Source organism: Neopelma chrysocephalum, unplaced genomic scaffold (genome assembly GCF_003984885.1).
Source record: "Neopelma chrysocephalum unplaced genomic scaffold, ASM398488v2 Primary Assembly neopelma1_23b, whole genome shotgun sequence".
In the NCBI taxonomy this organism is placed as follows: domain Eukaryota; kingdom Metazoa; phylum Chordata; class Aves; order Passeriformes; family Pipridae; genus Neopelma; species Neopelma chrysocephalum.
This window is the reverse complement of record NW_020897692.1, coordinates 6,581,991-6,603,453: the sequence shown is the minus strand read 5'-3', so window position 1 is coordinate 6,603,453 and position 21,463 is coordinate 6,581,991. Positions and strand designations below refer to the sequence as shown.

General features: G+C 42.4%; 1 protein-coding gene across 3 annotated transcripts; it reads left to right on the top strand.

Annotated features, from left to right (window-relative positions):
• Positions 1 to 1,310: 1,310 nt before the first annotated feature.
• On the top strand, positions 1,311 to 21,101 carry SLC35A1 (solute carrier family 35 member A1). 3 transcript variants are annotated; one of them, XM_027695671.1, is made up of 8 exons: positions 1,311 to 1,442; positions 4,493 to 4,670; positions 11,590 to 11,749; positions 12,124 to 12,276; positions 13,628 to 13,694; positions 17,783 to 17,959; positions 18,352 to 18,486; positions 20,395 to 21,101. In XM_027695671.1, the coding sequence occupies exons 1-8, from the start codon at positions 1,352 to 1,354 to the stop codon at positions 20,523 to 20,525; spliced, it is 1,092 nt and encodes a 363-aa protein (XP_027551472.1). In that variant the 5' UTR covers positions 1,311 to 1,351; the 3' UTR covers positions 20,526 to 21,101. The 3 variants fall into 3 exon arrangements, with proteins under 3 accessions (XP_027551472.1, XP_027551481.1, XP_027551490.1); XM_027695680.1 differs by lacking the exon at positions 1,311 to 1,442 and adding an exon at positions 1,837 to 1,930; XM_027695689.1 differs by lacking the exon at positions 1,311 to 1,442 and adding an exon at positions 1,973 to 1,993.
• The last annotated feature ends 362 nt before the right edge of the window (positions 21,102 to 21,463 follow it).

Here is a 21,463-nt window from a genome sequence, read left to right as displayed (position 1 = left end):
GATTTTTAGCTTTATGTCATTGTGGCAGGGAAATATGTGCCAGGCCTGATCAATGCAACTACAGCCAGTATTTCTGTATGTGAAAACCCGCATCATTTGAGCTTTAAGATGAAACATCTTCTCAAATGGAAGCAGAGGATACTTCAAATCAGAGATTCTTTTCATGACAACAAAGAGCTCCACAAGTTGCTATCTGCAAAATGTCGAGGTGCAGAACTGTGATTGCATAGGGTGTGCTAAGGTTTCTAAACCTCTTTTTTTTGTGTGCTGTGTGGTACAGCGTGGTTTCCTGGTCATTGTTACACAAGCCTGTGACAATGAAGCTTGAAGATTCAAGCTGCTGAGTGATATTTCTGGGGCATTGTGCAGGACAGCATTCTCTCTTTTTTTTTTTAACTGTTTCCAAGGTATCTGGCTTGACTTTTAAAAGTTATACAACTGGGACAAATACACAAAGCATTATTAAAAAAACCAAAGGAGCAGAAGGGGAGCACTAAGAAAGAACTTAGCTAAATGGTTTTTCACTCGGTGATTTTATCTTTTGGGAAAATAAACTAATCAGCAGCAGCCAGATGTGCTGCTCTTCCATGTTTTTAAATTATGAGCTGGCACCAATGAATCGCTTTATTAATAAAAATTTGAATGTGATTACCAGCTGCAGCTTTTTTTAAAAAAAAAAAAAAGAAAGAAAGAAAAAAATACCCTATTGCTGCTTTATTAAACGCTTTCTGTTGCTGTGATCTCTATATTTTTACCATCATTCACTTTGAGGCTTTTAAGTTACAGTTTTTACCAACAAACTGGTATTTCAGTTTTATTATTTCAGTTATACAGGTTGCCCAGGGAGGTGGTGGAGTCTCCCTCTCTGGAGACATTCAAACCCCACATGGATGTGTTCCTGTGTCACCTGCTTCAGGTGACCCTTCCTTGGGAGGGGGAGGGGGGTTGGACTGGATGATCTCCAGAGGTCCCTTCCAACACTAACGATTCCGTGATTTCAAGAATCCATAAATATATTTTATTTAATAGAAAACCGATGAATGAAAAATTCCGTTTATCCTACTTTGTCTTTTCCATTGGGGAAATTTTACTGCAGCGTTGTAAAATACTGGGGAATACAATTGTAACCCACATCGCAGTTCTGGCGCTGCAGAAACGTGCCGGTACCGAGGAGCTTACTCCTGGCAATGGGAAATACGTGTGTGAGACTCCTGGGTGTTTACTGCCAATAAAACAGTTCCGAAAGAGGCCGGCTGAAGCAGGATTGTACCCAGGATATTCAGGCGGGAGGGAGCCGACTCGATGGTGCGGCGCGGGCGGCGGGGCGCTCTGGGCGGCCGCTCCGCTCTCTATGGTGCGATGGGAGGAGCGGCGGGGCACGGCGGGCGGCTCCGGCCCGGCGGTCCTGGCGCCTTCGGCGAGCACCATGTCGCCTCCGAAAGGTGAGGGCGGCGGCGCGGGGTACCCGGCGGGTTCCGCGGCTCCCAGAGGGCGGCAGGGCCGGAGAACGGGGACAATTCCCACCCCCTGGCAAGAGGAAGCGCGACCCGCGCGCCGACGGCTCCCCCCTGCCTCCCCCGCGCCAGAGGGAGTGGAACTGTCCTCCCCGCTGCGGGCTGCGGCGCCGGGCGCCACCACAGCGGGCGAGGGGGGAGAAAGGAAAGGGCTGTGCGGGGCTGCGGGGTCGCGCCGGGGAGGGGCTCTCCCCGCCTGCCTTCCCGGCCTCCGCGCTCTCCTCCCGCTGCCCGGCCGCTTCTCTCCGCAGTGTGGGGCCGCTGCTTCCTGGCGTGTGGGCGGCCGGTGCTCCCGGTTCGGGGTTCTCCGGGGCGCCTCCGCTTTCAGGATCAGCGGCAGCCGCGTCTCCCCCGCCGCCGGTTCTGGCTCCGGGAGATTCCGAACGTGGCGCAGCATGTTTGGGGCTTATCCCAGGGTGCAGGTGGTCAGTGCACAGGGACATCTCCTGCTCCCACCCTGCGGGCACCGCCGGATCAGGGTGTCTGTTGGGCTATGCTTAGGCGGGACATTAGGAGGAATTTCTTCACAGAAAGGGTGATTAGACATTGGAATGGGCTGCCCAGGGAGGTGGTGGAATCACTGTCTCTGGAGGTGTTTAAGGAAGGACTGGATTTGGCACTTAGTGCCATGGTCTAGTTGACATGATGGTGTTAGGTCACAGGTTGGACTCGATGATCTCAGAGGTCTTTTCCAACCCAGTTGATGCTGTGATTCTCTGTGAGTCTGTGTGCAACGAGGCCAGAGCCCCGGTTGTCCCAAAGCCAGAACCCTCGAGCAAGCTAGGAGGGCTTAAATCCATCAGGAAGGCAACGCTGGCTTCCCCCATGGAGAGCCTTGCACAGGACTCTCCAGCTCTTGAGGCTGGGAAGGGCGAGGAGCAGGAGGGATCCCTGCAGTGTGTGCCAGGTACCCACCGCCCCAGCTGCCCAGGCAGGGTTGTGCTCCCTATGCCAGGCTTGGCCTTGGCTGCATCCCAGGAGCCCTGGTGGAGCCGTTAGATGAGTTGTGGAGATGTGTGGGAGGCCCATGCTTATACCCTGAGGCTTTTGGCCTGTCTGATCCCTTTTGTTGGAAATCATTTCATCCGAGTGGGATCTACAGGGAAAGAAATAACAGCTTCTTTCAGCTCTTTCAGCTCTTCTTTTCTTTAGGTTGGTATAAGTTGATGCAGACACGTGAGCCAGGCTGGAGAAATGTCTAAGCTGAAAACTAACTGCAGATACCTTTTTACATAATGCTAGAACTATCTGGTCTAGATACTAGATTCATTATGTCCAAATTATGCATTTGGTTTACCCAAGTTTGCAAACCATTGCCAAATTGGGACATTTATTTATTTTTTTAAATAGTAGTTAATATAGGCAGGGATTAAATTCAGTTTTAGTTCAGTAGTACATAGATTTAAAATCTTCATATGTCAAAACACGGTGTTAATATAATTTCTGTAAGCACTAAAACATCATTAGAAAATACGTTTTTGTAAAACTAGACTGGGTTAATTATATTTCCTGGTTGTTATGCCCTTGGATTCCCACTGCCTCTCCCCACAATCCAAATGTAATTTAAAAACTGGATTACAGCTTGTAAGTCTCTTCTAAGCATTGTTAGTCCAAAAATTAATTGGCTCTACCTTTTAAAAGTGGTTACTGACGTGGGTAAGATTTTTATCTATAAGGAAGTAGCTAATTTAAATGATTGCAGCAGCAGGAGGTATTAACTGTACCTTGCAGAAATATTACACAATTGAAGACATTGCTGGCTTGAAAGAAACATGAACCAAAACACTGGTTGCACTGGATTCAGCAACTCATTCCCATATTAAATGAGCAAAGTTATTACAAATCTTCTTATCTTGTAGCTCATTCCCTGTTCAGCAGAGGAGCATAAACTTACAGCAATTAAAGTAAGTTTTTTTAGGATGTTCGGAAAACAACAGATAGTGGCCCAAAAGGTGCTGCTGAATGACTAACATCCACAGGACAGATGCCAGACATAACAAAGAATAATCTACCAGTTTGAAAGATAGTTTTGTAGAAGCCACACATTTGCTGATGTGTTGTGGTCGTGCTTCTGTGTAGAGAAGTCCGTTTGAAGTCATGCTCTGTTCTCTTTCCTGGTTCAGTTGCAGGATTAGCCATTCTCTGATGTGGGACTGAACTGGCATAGCCTGGCCGTATCCACCCGATGGAACTCTCAGGCCTCAGAGGAGTCTCATATGAAAAACTGCCTTGTGCCAGTAGACCTGACTCCCAAATTTTGCAGGATAGTAGTTGGTGAGGGCAAAACAGTTACAAGAATTGCTACTGTTGTAGGAGTATAGCAGTGGGGAAGGCAGAGGCGATAATGCAGATGATACATAGTCCTTATGTGGTTTAGTTTACTCAAGTAACCATAACCTTAGTGTTTTCCACAGTGAGTTTTTCAAGAAAGCCCTTTGTGTGAAGTCCCATCACCATTCTGAACAAAACTCTACTAACTTAGGTGGAAAATAGTGCTGAAGGAAATGCTGCCTTAATTGTTAAGATTTGCTAGACTGATTCCCTTCTTTGCTGATACTGAACTTTTCCTCTCTCTTTGCTTTTGCTTGTCTGCCGGTTCTCTGTCAGACATCAGTATATTACGTAGAGAGGATCAGCTGCCATTTCAGAACAAGTTCCTACTGTCAGCTAAAGAGCAGGAAAGCACAGAAAGACTTTTTGATTACTATTAGATAAATATTAATGTATGATTAATTTTTCTAGAATGAAGGATGATTACGAAGGCAAGAGAGCATCTTATTTTCAAACACCTGGAGTTCCTATACAAGCTTCTTTGAGAAGGCTTTAAAATTTAACTAAAACTTTTTTATGAGAAGTGTTTCCCAACATTGTAATTATTGTATGCTGCTAAAGTATGTGTTTGTTACAGCCCTCCCCCCGTTTCAGTTCTTAAATCAAAATGAGGGCCGTGCTGAGCCATCATCTCTGTTTTCTTTCAGAAAATGTCAGCTTACTGTTCAAGCTGTACTGCCTCACAGTGATGACCCTGGTGGCTGCCACGTACACGGTTGCATTGCGGTACACGAGGACAGTGGAGACAGAACTCTACTTTTCAACGACGGCTGTGTGCATCACTGAAGTTATCAAGTTGTTCTTGAGTGTGGGCATCTTGGCTAAGTAAGTGTGGGAATGCTAATCAGTACTTTGAAAACAGGTCCTTGCTTCTAGCCTCAGATTTTCAGGTACTAAAGTGCAGATACAGTTGAGAATGTGGCTGGATAATCACTGCTGTGGAAGGGTAATTTCAGAATGGGTTAGTGACCTCTTCAACTGAAACTGCTTTGCAAACAGCACAATATTCGGGTGTGTCCTTTCTGCATATTTTCTATTTTTATATGCTTTGGAATAGGTTCAAAACGTCAGCATGAATTATCCACAATCTTTTGGGTCTTTAAAATGTTGGTGTAGATGAAAGTTGGACTGTGAGCCATTGTCTGTTGAGTTACATAAAATTTTAAAGTTCCTACTCATAAATTTTCCCAAACAATGTTATGGACAGATATTTTGCTATCCCTATTAATCTGGCAAACCAATGCTGAAAGACTGTGGACAGAAAATATTAGTTTCTGTAATCCCAGACTGCTGCCAAGAACTAGAACCTTAGTCCACGCATAAGCATCCGAAACAGAGAGGCCGTCAATCTACTGTGTTTCCTCTCTGCTTCCCTGTGCTACATCCTTCCTAGGAAGACTCTTTATATTCTGGACTGGTCCGAAAGCCCGGTTCTTGCCATTGTGGTAGAATTTGTTCTTTTGGCGTCTCTGCCTATTTTGTTGTGGCTTTTGGTACGTCAGAAGTCTGGCTGTTATATGCTAGAGGAACATGAAATCACATGATGTACTTCAGATCTTCATCAGATTTTCAACTTAATATCCAAATGGCATTTTACTTGCTTTAGTGGTGAGACAATATCTGAATTTGGTAAGTCAACTGTGGCAAACTGTCTTTTGTTTAACCTTTCATTAAATGGAAGGTGTTAGAAAAGGCAAGTGTGACCAGTGGCAAATTTCTATTTTTATGCACCCTGGGCTTCTCACTCTGTCAGCACAAAATGCTGGCAGAAGCATCTCTGCTGACACGTGGTTGTGCTGTGGTTCTCACTGTTGTGACCAGTGTGGATCCCACCTGCTCTCTGGAGACTATAGCAACCTGTGTTTCCCAATGGTGAGGGACCTGTGGGTGGCATTTGGTAGCCTCACCTGTGGTATAATTTGTCAAATCTTGTGTACTTGGGCCCCAGGCTGTTTATAGTATAGCAGAGAGGCCTAGTTCAGCAGTGTAAGCTATCCCTTTTGTTAAGGGTTTGTGCGAACAGTCTTTTTGCTTGAAATAATTAAAATCAAAATTACTTTTAACTCAGAAAGAAGTCTGTTTTGTTTATGTTTTTAGAACAGCCCTGCACAGCCAAAAATCCATGTAGCCCATCATTCTCCCTTTGGCAGCAGTCAGCAGAGGATGCTTAGAACAGAAGTGTAGACAATAGGGAAGCATAGGCTGAGCTTTCCTTAACTGATGGCAGAAGCTTATGGAGTGCCCATCCTGGATGCTGTGTGCACTGTGGCTGTAGTGTCCAACAATCCTGTGCTCTGTGTGATTGTCCAGTTTATTTTTGAAATGCTAGTCCTTACTGTATCTGTGAAGTGACTTTTGCAATTTAATTACATGCTATATGAAAAAGTACTTTTTAATAAACACCTTATCTAGCAGTTTCACTGGAGTCTGTTGTGTTGTGTTGACAGATATCATGAATATTCTTTCCTCCTTCATTTAGCTTTTCATATCTCTACAGATCTGTGTTTTCATCACTCATTTATTTTCTGAGCCAGGAGTCTTAGCTTAATTTTACTATGATCATCCTAGTACCCATCCCTACAGCATTTCCAGTATAGTTATATCCCTTTTGAAATAGAATCCAGAGTATGCTTGTATTCAGGATGGGAATATGCCATGGCATTAGGCAGAGGGGTGAAGGTGCTTTCACTCTTGGCCTTGGTTCCTTTCCTGAGGATTTGTAGCATTCTGCTGATTTCACTCAACACAGCTAAACCTTGAGCTGGCACCGGCGGAGAGCTACTCTCATAATTTTTACAGGTGCCCATAGCTAGATGGTTCCATATTAAGGGTTGTCATTTCCTATGGTTCTTTCTTATTTATTGACAACCGAGCTTTGTTTACCAATTAAAATGGGAAGAATCTGATTCACTGAGTTGTTCAGAGGTTATAATATCTATTCTGATCTGGTCAATAGTGGGGTTTTTCTTTCCATAGTTGAGAGGGAGATGGGCACCAGCAGAAACTGTTCATCAGGCCATGTCACCTCTTCCCGATAGGATGTCCTGCATGCTGGTGGGTCCAGATGCTCTTCTTTGCTGTCCAGGTAACTGAGCTGTTTCTCAGATGGCAAAGGATCTGGTGATTTCTGCTTAGTGTAGTGAGGGACTCTTTGGCAACTATTGAAAGTTTCCTTTTGGATATCACATATAATTGAGTATTATTAGCAAACTTTGCCAATTTCCTAGTAACCTAGTTTTTAGACCACTTATGAATATGCTGAACAGCACCAATTCCAGCATAGTTTCCTTCTATGTCTCCTTTATAGCTTCCTTCAGTTTTAAATCCTAACCAATTTGTCTCACCCAAGGCAAGGTGCCTTTGTAGTGTAATAACCTGTCAGAAGAGTCATCTGTTTTTTCTGTACAGCAGGATACATTTGGGTGGGTACCTGTTCTTTCTGAAACCGCCAGCAGTATGCAGGATACTGGAGTACAACTCTCGCATTGTTCTGCAGAATTTGTTTTCTTACACATTATTACATGATGCCTTCACTGTATTTACTTTTAAGGTATATCCCAGAAGGCACATTGAATGGATGAAATGCCAAAAGATTGTCTTTCAAAAGAGAAATTTATGATAGTTTAGGCTGTGTTAGTTGTTAACTCGACTGTACTCTCAATTTATCATACTTAAAGTCCTGCTCACCATCAGGTAATAACACTTTCTACATTCTTATCTGGTACATAATTGCAATGGATGAAGAAATGTAGAGCTGATTTGCAAGCTCTTAATTTTAACTTCACCTTTTCTAACAAATGCATGTTTCTGTTGCAGAACAGATTGTTATTAGTATCTCTCACCTATTCATACCCATGAATTGGCTTTAAGTACGGGGTAATGAATTTATGAAAGGGGGAGTGGCTTTAAAGTGAAAGAGGATAGATTTAGATTAGATATTAGGAAAAAATTCTTTACTGTAGGGGTGGTGAGGCACTGGAACAAGTTGCCCAGAGACGTGGTGGATGTCTCATCCCTAGAAGTATTCAAGGCCAGGTTGGATAGGGCTCTGAGCAACCTGGTCTAGTGAAAGGAGTCCCTGCCCATGGCAGAGGAGTTGGAACTAGATGATCTTTACAGTCCTTTTTTTTCCAACCTGAACCATTCTACAAAGAAAATTGGCTATGTTTTTAAATTCAAATCTAGACCAACTTCGAGAATGCTGAATTCAAGCTAGAGAATTTTTTATTTTCATATCTGATATTGCAATGTATCTCTTTGGGCACCTTATTTTGCATTATCAGCTGTACATGGGGACTTACTTTGAATTCTTTTTTGATCAAGTAGATTTAAATCTATATCTGCATGATCTTTGTACTGAATTCAGCTTACAGTTGGAGATTCTTGATAAGTGCGTGCTTCAGAAAGCACATCCACTGCACAGATGAACTATTAGATAGTTTTCTCAAAAACTAAAGTGAAGATGGTGGTTATTAGACATGTGTTATTCTTTATTGCTGAAATTCGATGCTAAAAGTCTAAGGAGACAAACTACTATTGCTGCTGTGATTTGACTTTAAATGTGTGATCAGCTAATTCACTGAGCATGGTCTGGAACAAAAGCAGGTATAGTTTAAATATGATTTTCTTTTTTGATAGCCTATCTTAGTATCAATGAATAGAAGAAGCTATTACAATGTGGTATTTTTTGACTTCTTACTTTCATGGAGTAGAACTGTGTCTGTGCTAATTATATTTTATTTATAGCTAGACATTTGAGATAGAAGCACTTCAGTCCAGCTGTACCTGGGTATTACCAAGTTTTCTTATACATCTTTCATTCATAATAATAAAATATATTAAATTTACTGAGGAATAAGTAAACAAAAAATTTTGCCTATAATATCAACAGCTCATAACATTTTATGCAGTTCTGTATCTACTGCAACTAACCATGGTGAGCTGTAGCATAAGCTCTCCTCCTTGTTTTGCAAACTTTGCTTGAAGTGTCCATAGATTTTCTTGTCATGATTGTTCCCTGTGGCCAGACATGTCTTGGCTTCTGTGTGCGCTCTCTGTTATGGCAAAATGACAAAAATAATCCCTTGCAGCCTCCTGTATAAAGACTGCTCACCCTACTGGGGGAAAAAAGAAAGAAAAGGAGGTATAGGTGCAGGTATATGCTTGTTGTGAGGCAGGGAAGAAGGCAAGGAAGGAGAGAAACTTGGATGGAATGATAGTGAGAGGTAAAGTTTAAAAATCTTTGGAGAGGAGAAGTTTGAGAGCCTGGAGCACAGTGTCAGAGGTTGGTCAGGAAAGGAAAATATGACAAAACAAGGTGGTTAATGAAAGAGTCTAGGGCTAATTTTGTTAACTGCTCATAAGAGTTTGGGACAGATAGATATGTACATTTGTAGAAAAAGAAGCTGAGACATGGTTGAAGTATGGAGAATTGGGCTTCTGGAGTGCTAAGGAGGTTGTGGGCTCTTTGTTCATATCTGTGTGCAATAGAAGCACAAGGAGAGTTAAATTTAAGAGCAGTACTGGTTGCAAGTTGAGAGGCCTGTGTGAGGACAGGAGTCATTTTTGATGTTGGTATTTGTTAATGGCCAAGCAAGAGAAAATTGGAAAGGGGGGTCATGGGACTTGCAGAGAATAGGGGAGAGGACTGGAGCAGCAGTGACAAGTAAGCAAAAAATGCCAGATTGATGTACAAATGATAAGGGAGAACTAGGAATGCAGAGGTCTGGTGTAAAACCTTGCTAGCAAACCACAAATGGGGACAGCAGCAAGAAGCAATATATACTTTCCCATTGTCTGCTCTTTCACACACTGTAGTTACCTGGAGGAGATGTGTGAAATGCAAGGCCACAGGGCCACCACATGCCCCACCAGACCTCTTCACATGTGTGCTGGTGCTGGTCCAGCATCTCCCACAGCACGTGCGAGAAGAGGAACCCATGGCTGCCTGAGGAATGAGAGGTGTTTCCAGCAGAGTACTGTGGAATGGTACAATCCTTTTTGGCTGTACTGTGAGGCCCAGTTTAAATGGGATCTGGAAAATCATGGACATTTGACATCACACACAATGTAGCCAATTAAAAAGGGGAGATACAAACAATATCCTTCTGTTCCACTGCCTATATTGACCCACTGCCTTTAGTAACTGTAGTGGTTTGAGCCAGGTTTTCCCCCTGAAACTAGGAAAGTGGTAACCCCCAGGGGGTGGTGACCCTTGGGGCTTGACCCAATCAATGCTCCTGCAAAATATAAACATATCTCTGGAGACCGGAAGAGAAGCAGTAGTACTTGTTGTGAGAAGAAGGGTGGCCATGTTGTAGAAGCCACGAAGCAGGGGCTTAGGGCCCCTGGGGGCTTTGCCCCCCCCCAGCCCCCGGTTGGGGGGCTGCAGGGACTCGGAATGGTGTTGAAGCTGGGCTGAGTGCCTGTGGCTAGGAGCTGGGGGAGTTTTCTCCCCTGTAAGCAGAAGTGGGAGACGCTGGGAGCAGCGACGGAGCAGCAGCAGAACGGCAGTGTCCGAAGAGCAGTGGCAAAGAGCCAACTGATAAGAACCAAGAGAAGCAGCAGATGCCGGTATGCAACTGAAGCAGACACAGAGTTGTCTGAAGAAACGAAAAGAGCTAGCAGCAGAAAGCAGGACAAGAGACCCGAGCCAGCAGCAGGAAGAGAGTTTCGGAGGGTAAGAACTGGACAAACCAAAACCCCCAAACTCGCTAGAGACCCCTCCGAGAAAGAGGAGGGGGTGGTGGACTGAGTGGAGTCCTAAAGTGCAGTATGCACTACAGAGAGGAGCTAAGAAGCTCCGGCCTCCTGAGAGCTCAGCCAGGATGGCCAAAGGAATGTGTGTGGAGGGGGTGACCTTGGGTTTCCCCCCCCCTCCTTGCTGCAGCTTCAGAGAAGCTGGCAGCCATCTTTGAGTCAGAGCATGGGAGCTCTGCACAGGGGCTTGATTTCCCCTGAGGATACCAGACTGTCACGAAGACCCCCATGCTTCGTGATATGACCGTGGTGGAACAACCTTGTCTGGGGTTACGTAGTCCACGGAAAGACCCCCGTTTGAGGACGGAGGGCCGAGAGGGGCTTGGAGACCCCCCTCGTGTGTATTGGCAAGGATCCAGCTGCAACTGCTGCCTGAAAGAGAAGAAGAGAGCCTGCTGCCTAGAGAGAGCCTGCTGCTGACAGACTGGAAGGGGTCTTTTCTTCTTCTTCTCTCCTGGACTTTTATTTGGAGGGAGAAGAGATTTGGCCCATTGTAAATATTACTGTCATGGTAGAGATAGATATAGAATTAAGATTGTATACAGTGTATTATAGTATTTATTTATGTGTATAGTCTTTGTAATATATTCCTTCCCCCATATTGTGTCTCGTGTTTTTGTCTGGAAAACCCATCTCACATGGGGTTGAGAATGTGGGAGGGGGGCTAGGAATCAGAATTGGATTTTGGGCCTTGCTGAAACCATGACAGTAACTTACTGTTGCAGTATTCATTATGGTTGTTTACTTTATAACAGATTAATGGATCTAACTTCTGATTCCAGAATGTCTTCCTCACCTTCAGGGTTTTCTACTTGTTGAGAACCTCACTGTTTTTTTGCCAGTTAATTTTTTTTTAAGGAGCAGAAGGTACAACTGATTGTTGAGAACATGTTTTCAGCCTTCCCAACGGATTAATTGATTTGATTTCTGTTTTAAAATAGCAGTTTAAGAGAGCCCTCTGTTATGCTAATATTTTATTTTGCAGAGAAACTGGAAGTCTGGCAAGGTTAATAACATCTTTAAAAGAAAATGTATTTGGAAGTCCTACAGAATTGCTAAAATTAAGTGTTCCATCTTTGGTGTATGCTCTCCAAAACAATATGGCATTTGTGGCTCTTAGCAACTTGGATGCAGCAGTCTACCAGGTAATACACATTTCTGTCAGTAACTGATCTGTAAATACATTTCTCTTTACTGGTTCATGAGGCATGTGTGCCTGGCACACAGTATTCTCTTTAGCCTCACTCTTAAAAGCCAAACCATGCTTTGTTATATTCAGAGAATGCACTCTGCTGTAGAGCTCTGGTTTCCTGAGCTAACCACTTGCTGCTAGAGTCATTTCAAATTCACTTTGTTGTAATTGGCAATGGTACAAAATTAGTACAGCCCCCCAAGCATCTGTAGGAATTCAATGAATATAAAAACTGGTCACTCTTTAGTTAAATTTTCTATTTTATTTCCTTGTTTTGGAGGAGTTTATAAAACCACATCCTCTACACTACGTTCCTGTCTTCTTTAGGTGACATACCAGTTGAAGATCCCTTGTACAGCTTTATGTACAGTCCTGATGCTGAACCGTACCCTCAGTAAGTTGCAGTGGTTCTCTGTGTTCATGCTGTGCGGTGGTGTTACCCTTGTTCAGTGGAAGCCTGCTCAGGCTACAAAAGTACAGGTAAGAGTTTGTATTTTGCCTCATCAGATAAAGAATAAACTTCCTCTGTACCTTGTATTTCACTTTACAGCAGCTGGGATAAAGGTAGAGTTTCTTGCATTCCACACAGCAGTATCTGTTTCCTATTTCCAGCCACTTCAGGTACAACATATCCACTAGTTTGATCACTGACTTTCACATTTATGGTGTGCCAGTTCAGGCAGGCTTGTGGGATTGCTCTGGTCTCACTAGTTGGAAAGGCAACTGATTGCTACAATTAGTATTAATTACCACAGTCATCATAATCAGTCTAATGCACCGTCCTAGGAGTGTCTAAGTAATAGATTGTTTCCAGCAGTTGGCCCTGGTAACATTGTAATTGTTGGAGCAGAGAACTTGGAACCAAAGCACTGGGCGGAATTAGGAGGAAAACTCCAGTGCTGTGTGGGTATGTCATTTAAACACACCCTTCAGAGGCACTGACCTAATCCTGTTCTGGGAAGAAACAAGTATGTCCTGTTTGTTTGGCATTAGTGGGAAAGGCAGGTTATGCTGCTGGGAATATTGGCCACAGTTGAGTAGAGAGTGCCTCTGAGCACTGCAAGAGTACCCACAGAAAATGAAATGCCACACAGCTGCGCCGAGGTCCTCTGAAGGACAGCTCGATAAGCAAGTACATCTTATACTGCAGTGAAATGCTAATAGTTTTGCTGTACCTAACAATGTAGCTCTGTGTCCTGCTTTCGGCTGGGATACAGTTAATTTTCTTCCTAGCAGCTGGTTCAATGCTGTGTTTTGGATTTAGTATGAGAATCATGCTGGTAGCACACTGATATTCCTGTTGTGTGTAAGTAGTTCTTACCCAAAGTCAAGGACATTTCAGTATCTCCTGCTCTGCCAGTGAGCAGGGACACAAGAAGCTGTGAAGGACAATGGCCAGGACAGCCGACCTGAACTGCCCAAAGGGCTATTCCGTACCATGAAGCCTCATGCCCAGTATATAAACCGAAGGACTTGTCCAGTAGGGGCCAATTGCTGCTTGGGATGGCCTGGGGATTGGTCAGGAGATGATGAGTATTTGTCTTGTGCACCACTTGGTTTCCTTGGGTTTTACATCTCTCTCTCATTTTGTTGCTATTAGAATTATAACTATATTTTATTTTTATATAATTATTAAACTGTTCTTATATCAACCCACAAAGTTTACCTTTGGTTTTCAATTCTCCTCCCCACCATGATGGTTTGGGGGAATTAGTGGGGGGGCTACATGGTGCTTAGTTGCTGGCTGGAGCTAAACCATGGCACCCTGGAATCGATTATTGTAAATTACTGAAGTGTTGTATCCTTTTTAAAATAATGGTTGATGTTGCAGGTGGAGCAGAATCCATGGCTAGGGTTCGGAGCGATTGCTGTGGCTGTATTGTGTTCAGGATTTGCAGGTATAGTATTATTTCTGTACCTGAGTTACATCAAAAGGACTGGAGAACTCACAAGGTTCAAAACAGAACATTCTATGTTCGTTAACTGTCTTTGTGGATTAGTTTGCCCTCTCTGCCCATAATTATCTTCTGCTTGCAGTAGTTGTGGCAGATTCATGACATGATTATTCTCGGTGGCAAGCAAATGACTAAGAATATGTACTATTGGTTTTACATGATACAACTGAGAAAGCTGGTTTGCAAGTGAAAGTGTCTTTCAAATGCTTAGAATAACACTGTAGGGAACAACCATAATGACTCTGTACAATTAATTGATGTTTGCTTTACAATGAATAGCTCCCTTATGGTGATCACACAAAATACTTGCATTTTTTTTACAAGGGGAACTGAGCTCCTCACTCAGTTCTTGCACCAGCTCAGCCTCAAAATAAACTTTGCCATAGTCCTGTAGGTGGTAAATCTAACTGAGATGCAGAGGGAGCATGAGTAAGGCAGAGAGGTAGATGAGTAGCAGGAAGCCTGGATAAACTCCGTGAAGGATTTTGGTTTTCTTTATTTTTGTTTTGTTCTACAACCAGCGTTTCCCCTCAGGGTAGCTTTTTCTCTGGCTTCTGGAAAAAGATACCAAAACTTGAGAACAAGTGAGCTGGTGCTCAGAAACAAGGAAATGCAAATTGCTACTTAATTTGACAATTGACTTACAGGGGCATATTTCACTGGCTGTAAATTGGATCCTCCCCTCTCCCTCTGTAAGGAAGCAAGGTACTATTACCCACCTCTAGTACTGTAAAATCCTGCAAGAATAATCTTGTGCTGTGCATAAATGCTCATTACTCGAGGAAAACATTCTGGTTGGCAGAAGGAGTAGAGAATCATTTTTGTTTGGTGTCTTTTCACTGAAACGGACACTTTGAAGCAGAAATACTAAATAAAACTGTGTAGAGATCAATCAACTTTTCCTGGAAAGTTATAAATTTCCTCATTTAAATAGATGCTTCCAAGCCACAAGACAATACAGCATTCACAGTGGAGCCTTCAGAGTCTCCTAAAGCTCTCTCGCTTTCTCCGATAACGCGGGTCAACAGCTGTGCTTCTAGAGGTCTGCAAATTCAGAGCATTGAAAGGCTGATGCAGGCAGCTTGAGACACTCAGGGCTTTCTTCTGCAAAGGGATTGCAGCCTGGGTGTTTCCTTGCTGACAGCTGAAGCTCAGGGGCAGCTGGGAGGAACAGTGTATTTCATCCACAGAGCTCCCTGTGCCCTTGGGGCTTTATATGTTGAAAACATAAATCCTATTCAAATTCTTTTCCTCTTCTTCCTTCCCACGCTCACATGAAGCAGTTCTTTTGGCATTAGGCCTTCAGTTTCTGGCCTGACCATGTTAACTGGTTTTTATTATTCCAGCAAAATCAAAAAAAGTTGTGTAGTTTTGTCCCTCAGAGATGGAAGAGAAGTTTTTCCTTCAAATTGTTGATCCTGTGATAATTTCCAAGTATCTGGGGCACCAACAATGCTTATAACAGCATTGGACAGATATTTAATGGCAAATCCTTTGTGATTAAAACAGTACTGAAGAGTTAATTTCTCCTAAACAACCCCCATTCTTTCCTTCATCTTGCCTACTGGAGTGAATTTAGTGTATATGCAGAAATCTGAAAGCATAGTTTATTGGCTTGCTTACTGTTTTCTTAGTTTAGAAATTTTACAAGTATGGTTCATACTCAAGCCAAATTTCTGTTACATTGATTATACCTGATTGTACTCTGTGGGTCTTCTCAGTGTGGCAGAAATCTCAGGATAATTATTGTGGGTTTTTTTAAGGACTGCAGTTATTAACAATACTAGTTTGTTGTTTCAAAAATTTATATTCTTATGAGATAATATCATATTTCCTTGGGATTTTTATTATTTGAACCCCTGAAATATAGATCTGCTCTCTAATTTATTCACCATAAATATTCACTATACTGTATTAAATTATAAATTGTATTTTTCATTAATAAAATCAAATAGCAAGACTTGAAGCTAACTTGGGGTTTTAGGGCGAGTGTGTGCCTAGGGCTTCTAACTAATAAGTCTTTGTGCCACCTTTGTTTGTTCCATATTCTTGTCTCATATTGTATGAAGGATCCTGGGTGACATTGATAGCAGTAAATTTTTAGTCAGTAGGGCTCTCACCAAAAGGTCATGGAACTGGCTGAGAAGATCCGAGTCCTGTGAACTGCTCTGTCTGTTTTGAAATGTGGAGGAAGTTCCAGAGATTCACAGAGCTCTGGTGGGTGAACAGTGGTTAAAAAAGCAGGTAGTGATGGCCTTGTCAAATGTCGGCCTTTTAGTCTGACACAGTGGAATAATGAAAAAGCATTTGAGGAATTTCAATAATGCAAAACATAAAAATAATAGTATCATCAGCCTGGTATCGTGAACCAGGGCTTTATATTAAAATGAATTCCACTTCCTCAAAACCACTTTGTAGTTTCAGTTAGCAGAAGGCCTCAGTTTTGATTTGCTCTTGTAACCCCCTGAAGCTATGGTTTCAGAACAACGCTGCTTTGCCAAGTGCTCTGGAAGCACAAGGCTTCTGAGGAATTTCCAGTTTCGGCACCGAGGTAATATAGCCCCTCCTTCCCGTTTCAGTTTTTTCCTGCATGAGTGATTTAGGTTGCTCAAAGAATCACTGGCAACGATATCAGTAAAAGCAAGTTTAACAGAAAAGTAAAAGCGCGACAAATTTTGTTGGCAAGGCTTACTCTACTGCATACTAGGTGGTTAAAGCACACAGAGAAAAACTGGACTAAATTCTAAAATCAATCAATCTGAAACTAAAATCAAGCTAAAATTATCCACATGGAAACTGGGGATGGAAAAAAGGTAAAGAAGGGAAAGTGTAAGGATAAAAAGGAATGAGGGACACCCTCCTGTTGGGTCACAAGGTTCAAAGTGTACCCCTTGCCAAACTTAGCCCCAGATTTGACTAATGGTTTAGGCCTAAAGGTTTTAACTGCATTTAAAATTTACGGCCTAAACGATTTAACAACAGGTTGTATAGAATTAACTATAAGCACAACAGTAACTCACTTATAGGCCTAACTTGCTTACAAATCTAAAGTACTTGAGATTCTAAGAAAGCAACATTCATAGTACATTTACTATAGGATATTCACACTCATACAGACCTAAAGGAATTTGTACAAGGTATTCACCTGTGAAAAAATTTCCCTTTGGTTCAGTGAAGTACTCACATTGGATGCCTTTGCATCTTCTCAGCAGGCGAAGGGTTGAGCCTCGAGGAGTGGGGGTATCAGCCCAGGATCCATCATTGGCATTCGGCGATAGTCCTGCCAGTATGGCAAATGTGGGAGTTTGGTAGCTCTGAAAGGTGTCCTGCTCAGAGGGAGGTTGCTGTGCTCTAAGATTGCTCCAAGTTTCCAAGGCTGTTCATTAAAAAACAGATACTTGTTAGACAGCACTAGTCCCTGGGAACAGACAGTGTTTCTGATAAGCTCAAGAGGAGCTCAGCTCAGGTGCTGTTCATCAAGGCCAAGGCCTAACAAGCATTTCTGAGATCATAGTGTAGCCCTGGCATGGGGGATGGGGAGTGTTTTACCACCACACTGCAAAGTATCCCAGTGGAGAGGAAAAAAAGTTCTCCATCTTACTGAAACACACAGATATTTTATCCCATTATTATTATTTTATCTCATTATTAAAATAATGAGTGCCAAGGTGAAATGCTTTTTTCAGGTATAGAATTGTGCAGAAGAAACTGCTGGCCAGAAGCCTGGCACATCAAACAGAAATGAGTAGTGGCCTCAGTGGTCCATAAGGTTCATTGTTACATCTGTAAAGAGAAACAGAATCTATTTTTGGCGTTACATACCCATTATAATGATCCTGTTATAGAAGACAGATTTTAGCAGGATGTGTTGGGTCCTTGGCACTGGGAACTTCTGTGAAACTCATCAGTCTGTAGAACAAGTTGATTCCAGTAGTCTTGTCTGGTTTTAAAATGTACTAAAGCACAAATAATTAAGGATGACACTTGGTCTCATTGAATTGTTTTTGCTTTTTGTTTGGGTTTTTTTCCAGGAGTTTATTTTGAGAAGGTCTTAAAGAGTTCAGATACTTCCTTGTGGGTGAGGAACATTCAGCTATACTTATCTGGGATTGTGGTAACTTTAGTCGGTGTGTACATGTCAGATGGAGCCCAAGTTATGGAGAAAGGATTTTTCTATGGCTATACATACTACGTCTGGTTTGTCATCTGTAAGTATCTTGTGCTTTTAGAATCTTGATACACTGTTTTTCTTTTTCAACAATGATATAACCAATTACAGGAAGCTACAAATTCAGTCTGACACACTCTCTACTGTGTTTCGAGGGATTTTATTTAAAAGTATAATTTTCTTGGAAATTATTCACTTAGCTTAAAATTATGCTGAAAGAGCAGTCTAAATAACTGATTAGCGGTAGATCATCTTTAAATGAGTCATGTCTGATTTACTGGATGCCATGTAGACATCCCATTCCACTGCATTAAATCACCAGTTAGGAGAATGTAGCCCAAACAAAAAGAGCACACTGGTGAAGTAAAATGCATAATTTCAAGAGTGACCTACTGCACCTGTACTAATAGTAACACATTATCTGCTTCCCAGTTCTTGCCAGTGTAGGTGGCATCTACACTTCGGTGGTGGTTAAGTACACAGATAACATTATGAAAGGCTTTTCTGCAGCAGCAGCCATTGTTCTCTCTACTGTGGCATCAGTCATCCTCTTTGGCCTCCAGATAAGTAAGTGCATTTTTGCCTTTGATTTGACAGCTTGTGCATGTTTCCTGCCTGCCCAGCCCACTGTGCACAGTTCATTCTAAAGCCAGTGTTTTTGCCTCCTCTGAGTTTTTCTGGTTTTAACTTCCAAGTCTTTTCCAGGACACCTCTACACTAATGCACTATCATCCCTGTTCCATTGCACAGGATGCCTGATGATCCTATACTTCCGAAGGCATTCATGGTTTATTCTTTTGGAGGCAGCTACAATTTCAGACAAAGTTTCTTTCTAGTTTAAAGAGCTTTATTGATGCATCACTTTGTGATGCAGTTTAATGTGTGATATAGCTGTTTACCTGGGACTGCTGTTGCTAAGTTATCATTTCTTGTTGGGTTTAGTACAGCCACTGCCAAATTAGTTCCTCAGCTCTTTCTTCAAGTGCTTTATACATCCCTGTTAAGTTACACCCACTACTGGGTTAACTTTTACCTTCCCCATTTGCTGTGGACACCACCATATGAGAGCAAGTCAAGCAGCAGCTGGAGTTGTGACTGATGTGGTGAATTTTTTGTGAGAGGAAACAGCAGATTGCTCTGGGCTGTTCTGCAACTACAAAGGATTTTCTCCCCGATCAAGTCTCTGTCTGGTACTGTGCCCACTATCTCCCACTCAGTCCTTCACTGTTTAGTTGTGGGTATTGCTTAGTTTTTCTACCTTAATGCAAAGATGATGTGGCAATATAGTGGAAAAACTAGCTTTCTGATGTAGAATTAGTGAGACAAAACTTAAGGAAAGCTTGCATAAGGAGGAAACCATTAGTGTTTGGCTGAAAAAGAGCACAATAAAGCAAGGGAGGGAAAAAAAACCCCACCTAGTTTTAAAAGCTTACTTGGGCAGAGCATTTTCTTGATGGTTGACACAAATCAAACCTGGACTACTGACCTTTCTGTGAAAGTCTCATTAAAAGTGTTTCTTAACCCCATCTAAATCACAGAATTACAGAATATGCTGAGTTGGAAGGGACCCACAAGGATCATCAAGTCCAACTCCTAGTCCTGTACAGGACCATCCCCAAGAGCATTGTCCAAATGGCTCTTGAACTCTGTCAGGCTTGGTGCTGTGAACACTTCCTTCGGGAACCTGTTCCAGTACCCAACCACCCTCTGGGTGAAGAACCTCTTTCTAGTATCCAACTTAAACCTCCTCTAACACAACTTCAGGCCATTCCCTTGGGTCCTGTCACTGGTCACCTCAGAGAAGAGATCAGTGTCTGCCCCTCTTCTTCCCCTCATGAGGAAGTTGTAGACTGGCAATGAGGTCTCCCGTCAATCTCTTCTTCTCCAGGCTGAACAGACCAAGTGACCTCAGCCACTTCTCATACAGCTTCCTCTCAAGGCCCTTCACCATCTTCGTTACCCTCCATTGGACACTCTCCAATAGCTTAATATCTTTCTTATATTGTGGTGACCAAAACCGAACACAATATTCACGGTGAGGCCTCACCAGTGCAGAGCAGAGTGGGACAGTCACCTTCCTTGACTGGCTGGTGATGCTTTGCCTGATGTGGAGAGGCAAATAAGATGTGTTATCACAGGCTACTTTATCACATCCACTGTTTTTTTATCACTAAGTTTATTGTAACATAAGCCTGTCCAGGTAGCACCTGGAACTGCAGGAGATGCTTCACTCTTGCTTTTATGACCATCACTATGTTCTTGCTGATATGAGACTAATTGGAATGGTGTGGGGATTGTAAACAGTCAGAGTTCCCAGTGACAGAGGATAAAGCTAGATGCTGTGTATTAATAGCTTGTTGTTCTGTTTAGAGTAACTTCAATACTGTCATTCAGATATCGTCATAACTTACATAGCTTGCTGAAGGTTTCTGCTTATATGAATGTGTTTATTTAAACTATTTTGTCTCCTTTCAGCTGCTACCTTCTCCCTGGGTGCTCTCCTGGTGTGTATTTCTATTTACCTCCATGGATTACCTCGACAAGACACCACAAAAATCCAGACCTCAGAGATTAAGAGCTCAAAAGAAAGACTTGCTACTGTGTGACATTGTCCATAAAAATGGACAAAAGAAAAAACAGACTTTAAAAAAACCTTGACTTTTTTTAAAAATTAGCCTTAAGCTAGTCATGAAATGGTTTAAGTGGGACACACTAAAAGCAGAAGTTTTATATGAAGTTTCCAGTGGTTGACGCTGAGGCTACACTGCACCTGAGGAGCTACCTGGGTGTTTTATGGAAGGTATTCTTCATTCACATCAACAATGAAGAGTCTCACTTACAAGGAAAACTCAATGAAGGAGCTGATCACTCAATTGTATATAATGTTTATAATGGAGGCAAATTGGTTCTTTGTGCATTTGATAAACTGTCTTGCCCTTCGAGGGCAGAAATGCCTGAAAGCTTCATAAAAAAAACTATTAAAAAGAGCAATTACTGCCAGCATTTTCTCTTAAAATACTTGGCAACTGTAGTTTGATTCATGACAGGAAAAGTTTTTCTTCTAGGTGATAGGTACGAGACAACACAACTCTACTGGGAATAACCATGCTGTGAGATCACTTACCTAGGAGTGATTAGAGGTAGCACGTGCTGTATGGTTTATAAAGTCAGAATGAAAGACAGGTGTTTCTCTGAAGTTGTGGATTTCCTTTCACTTTTCAAATGTTTTTTATACCTGCTGTAGCTCGTAGAGGGATCTTCTATGTGTTGTACAGGGGAAAGTTTGCATGTATTCCTGTATTTCTGGCTTAAGTATGAATGAGTCAAAAGATTTTTGTCAGTACGTTTTCTCTCTAAACATTTCTGTGCACACAGTGATGCTTGAAAAGAGTTCCTGTAATGCATGTTAGGCTTTGAGTTAATTTATTATTGCCAACCATATAATTTCAACCTCCTCCCTCTGTTTCTGAGGCCATCCAGAAACTGCAATTCTACAGTGAGGGAAAAAATGACTTTGGTGCATTTGGGCAGCTTGTTTTCATTC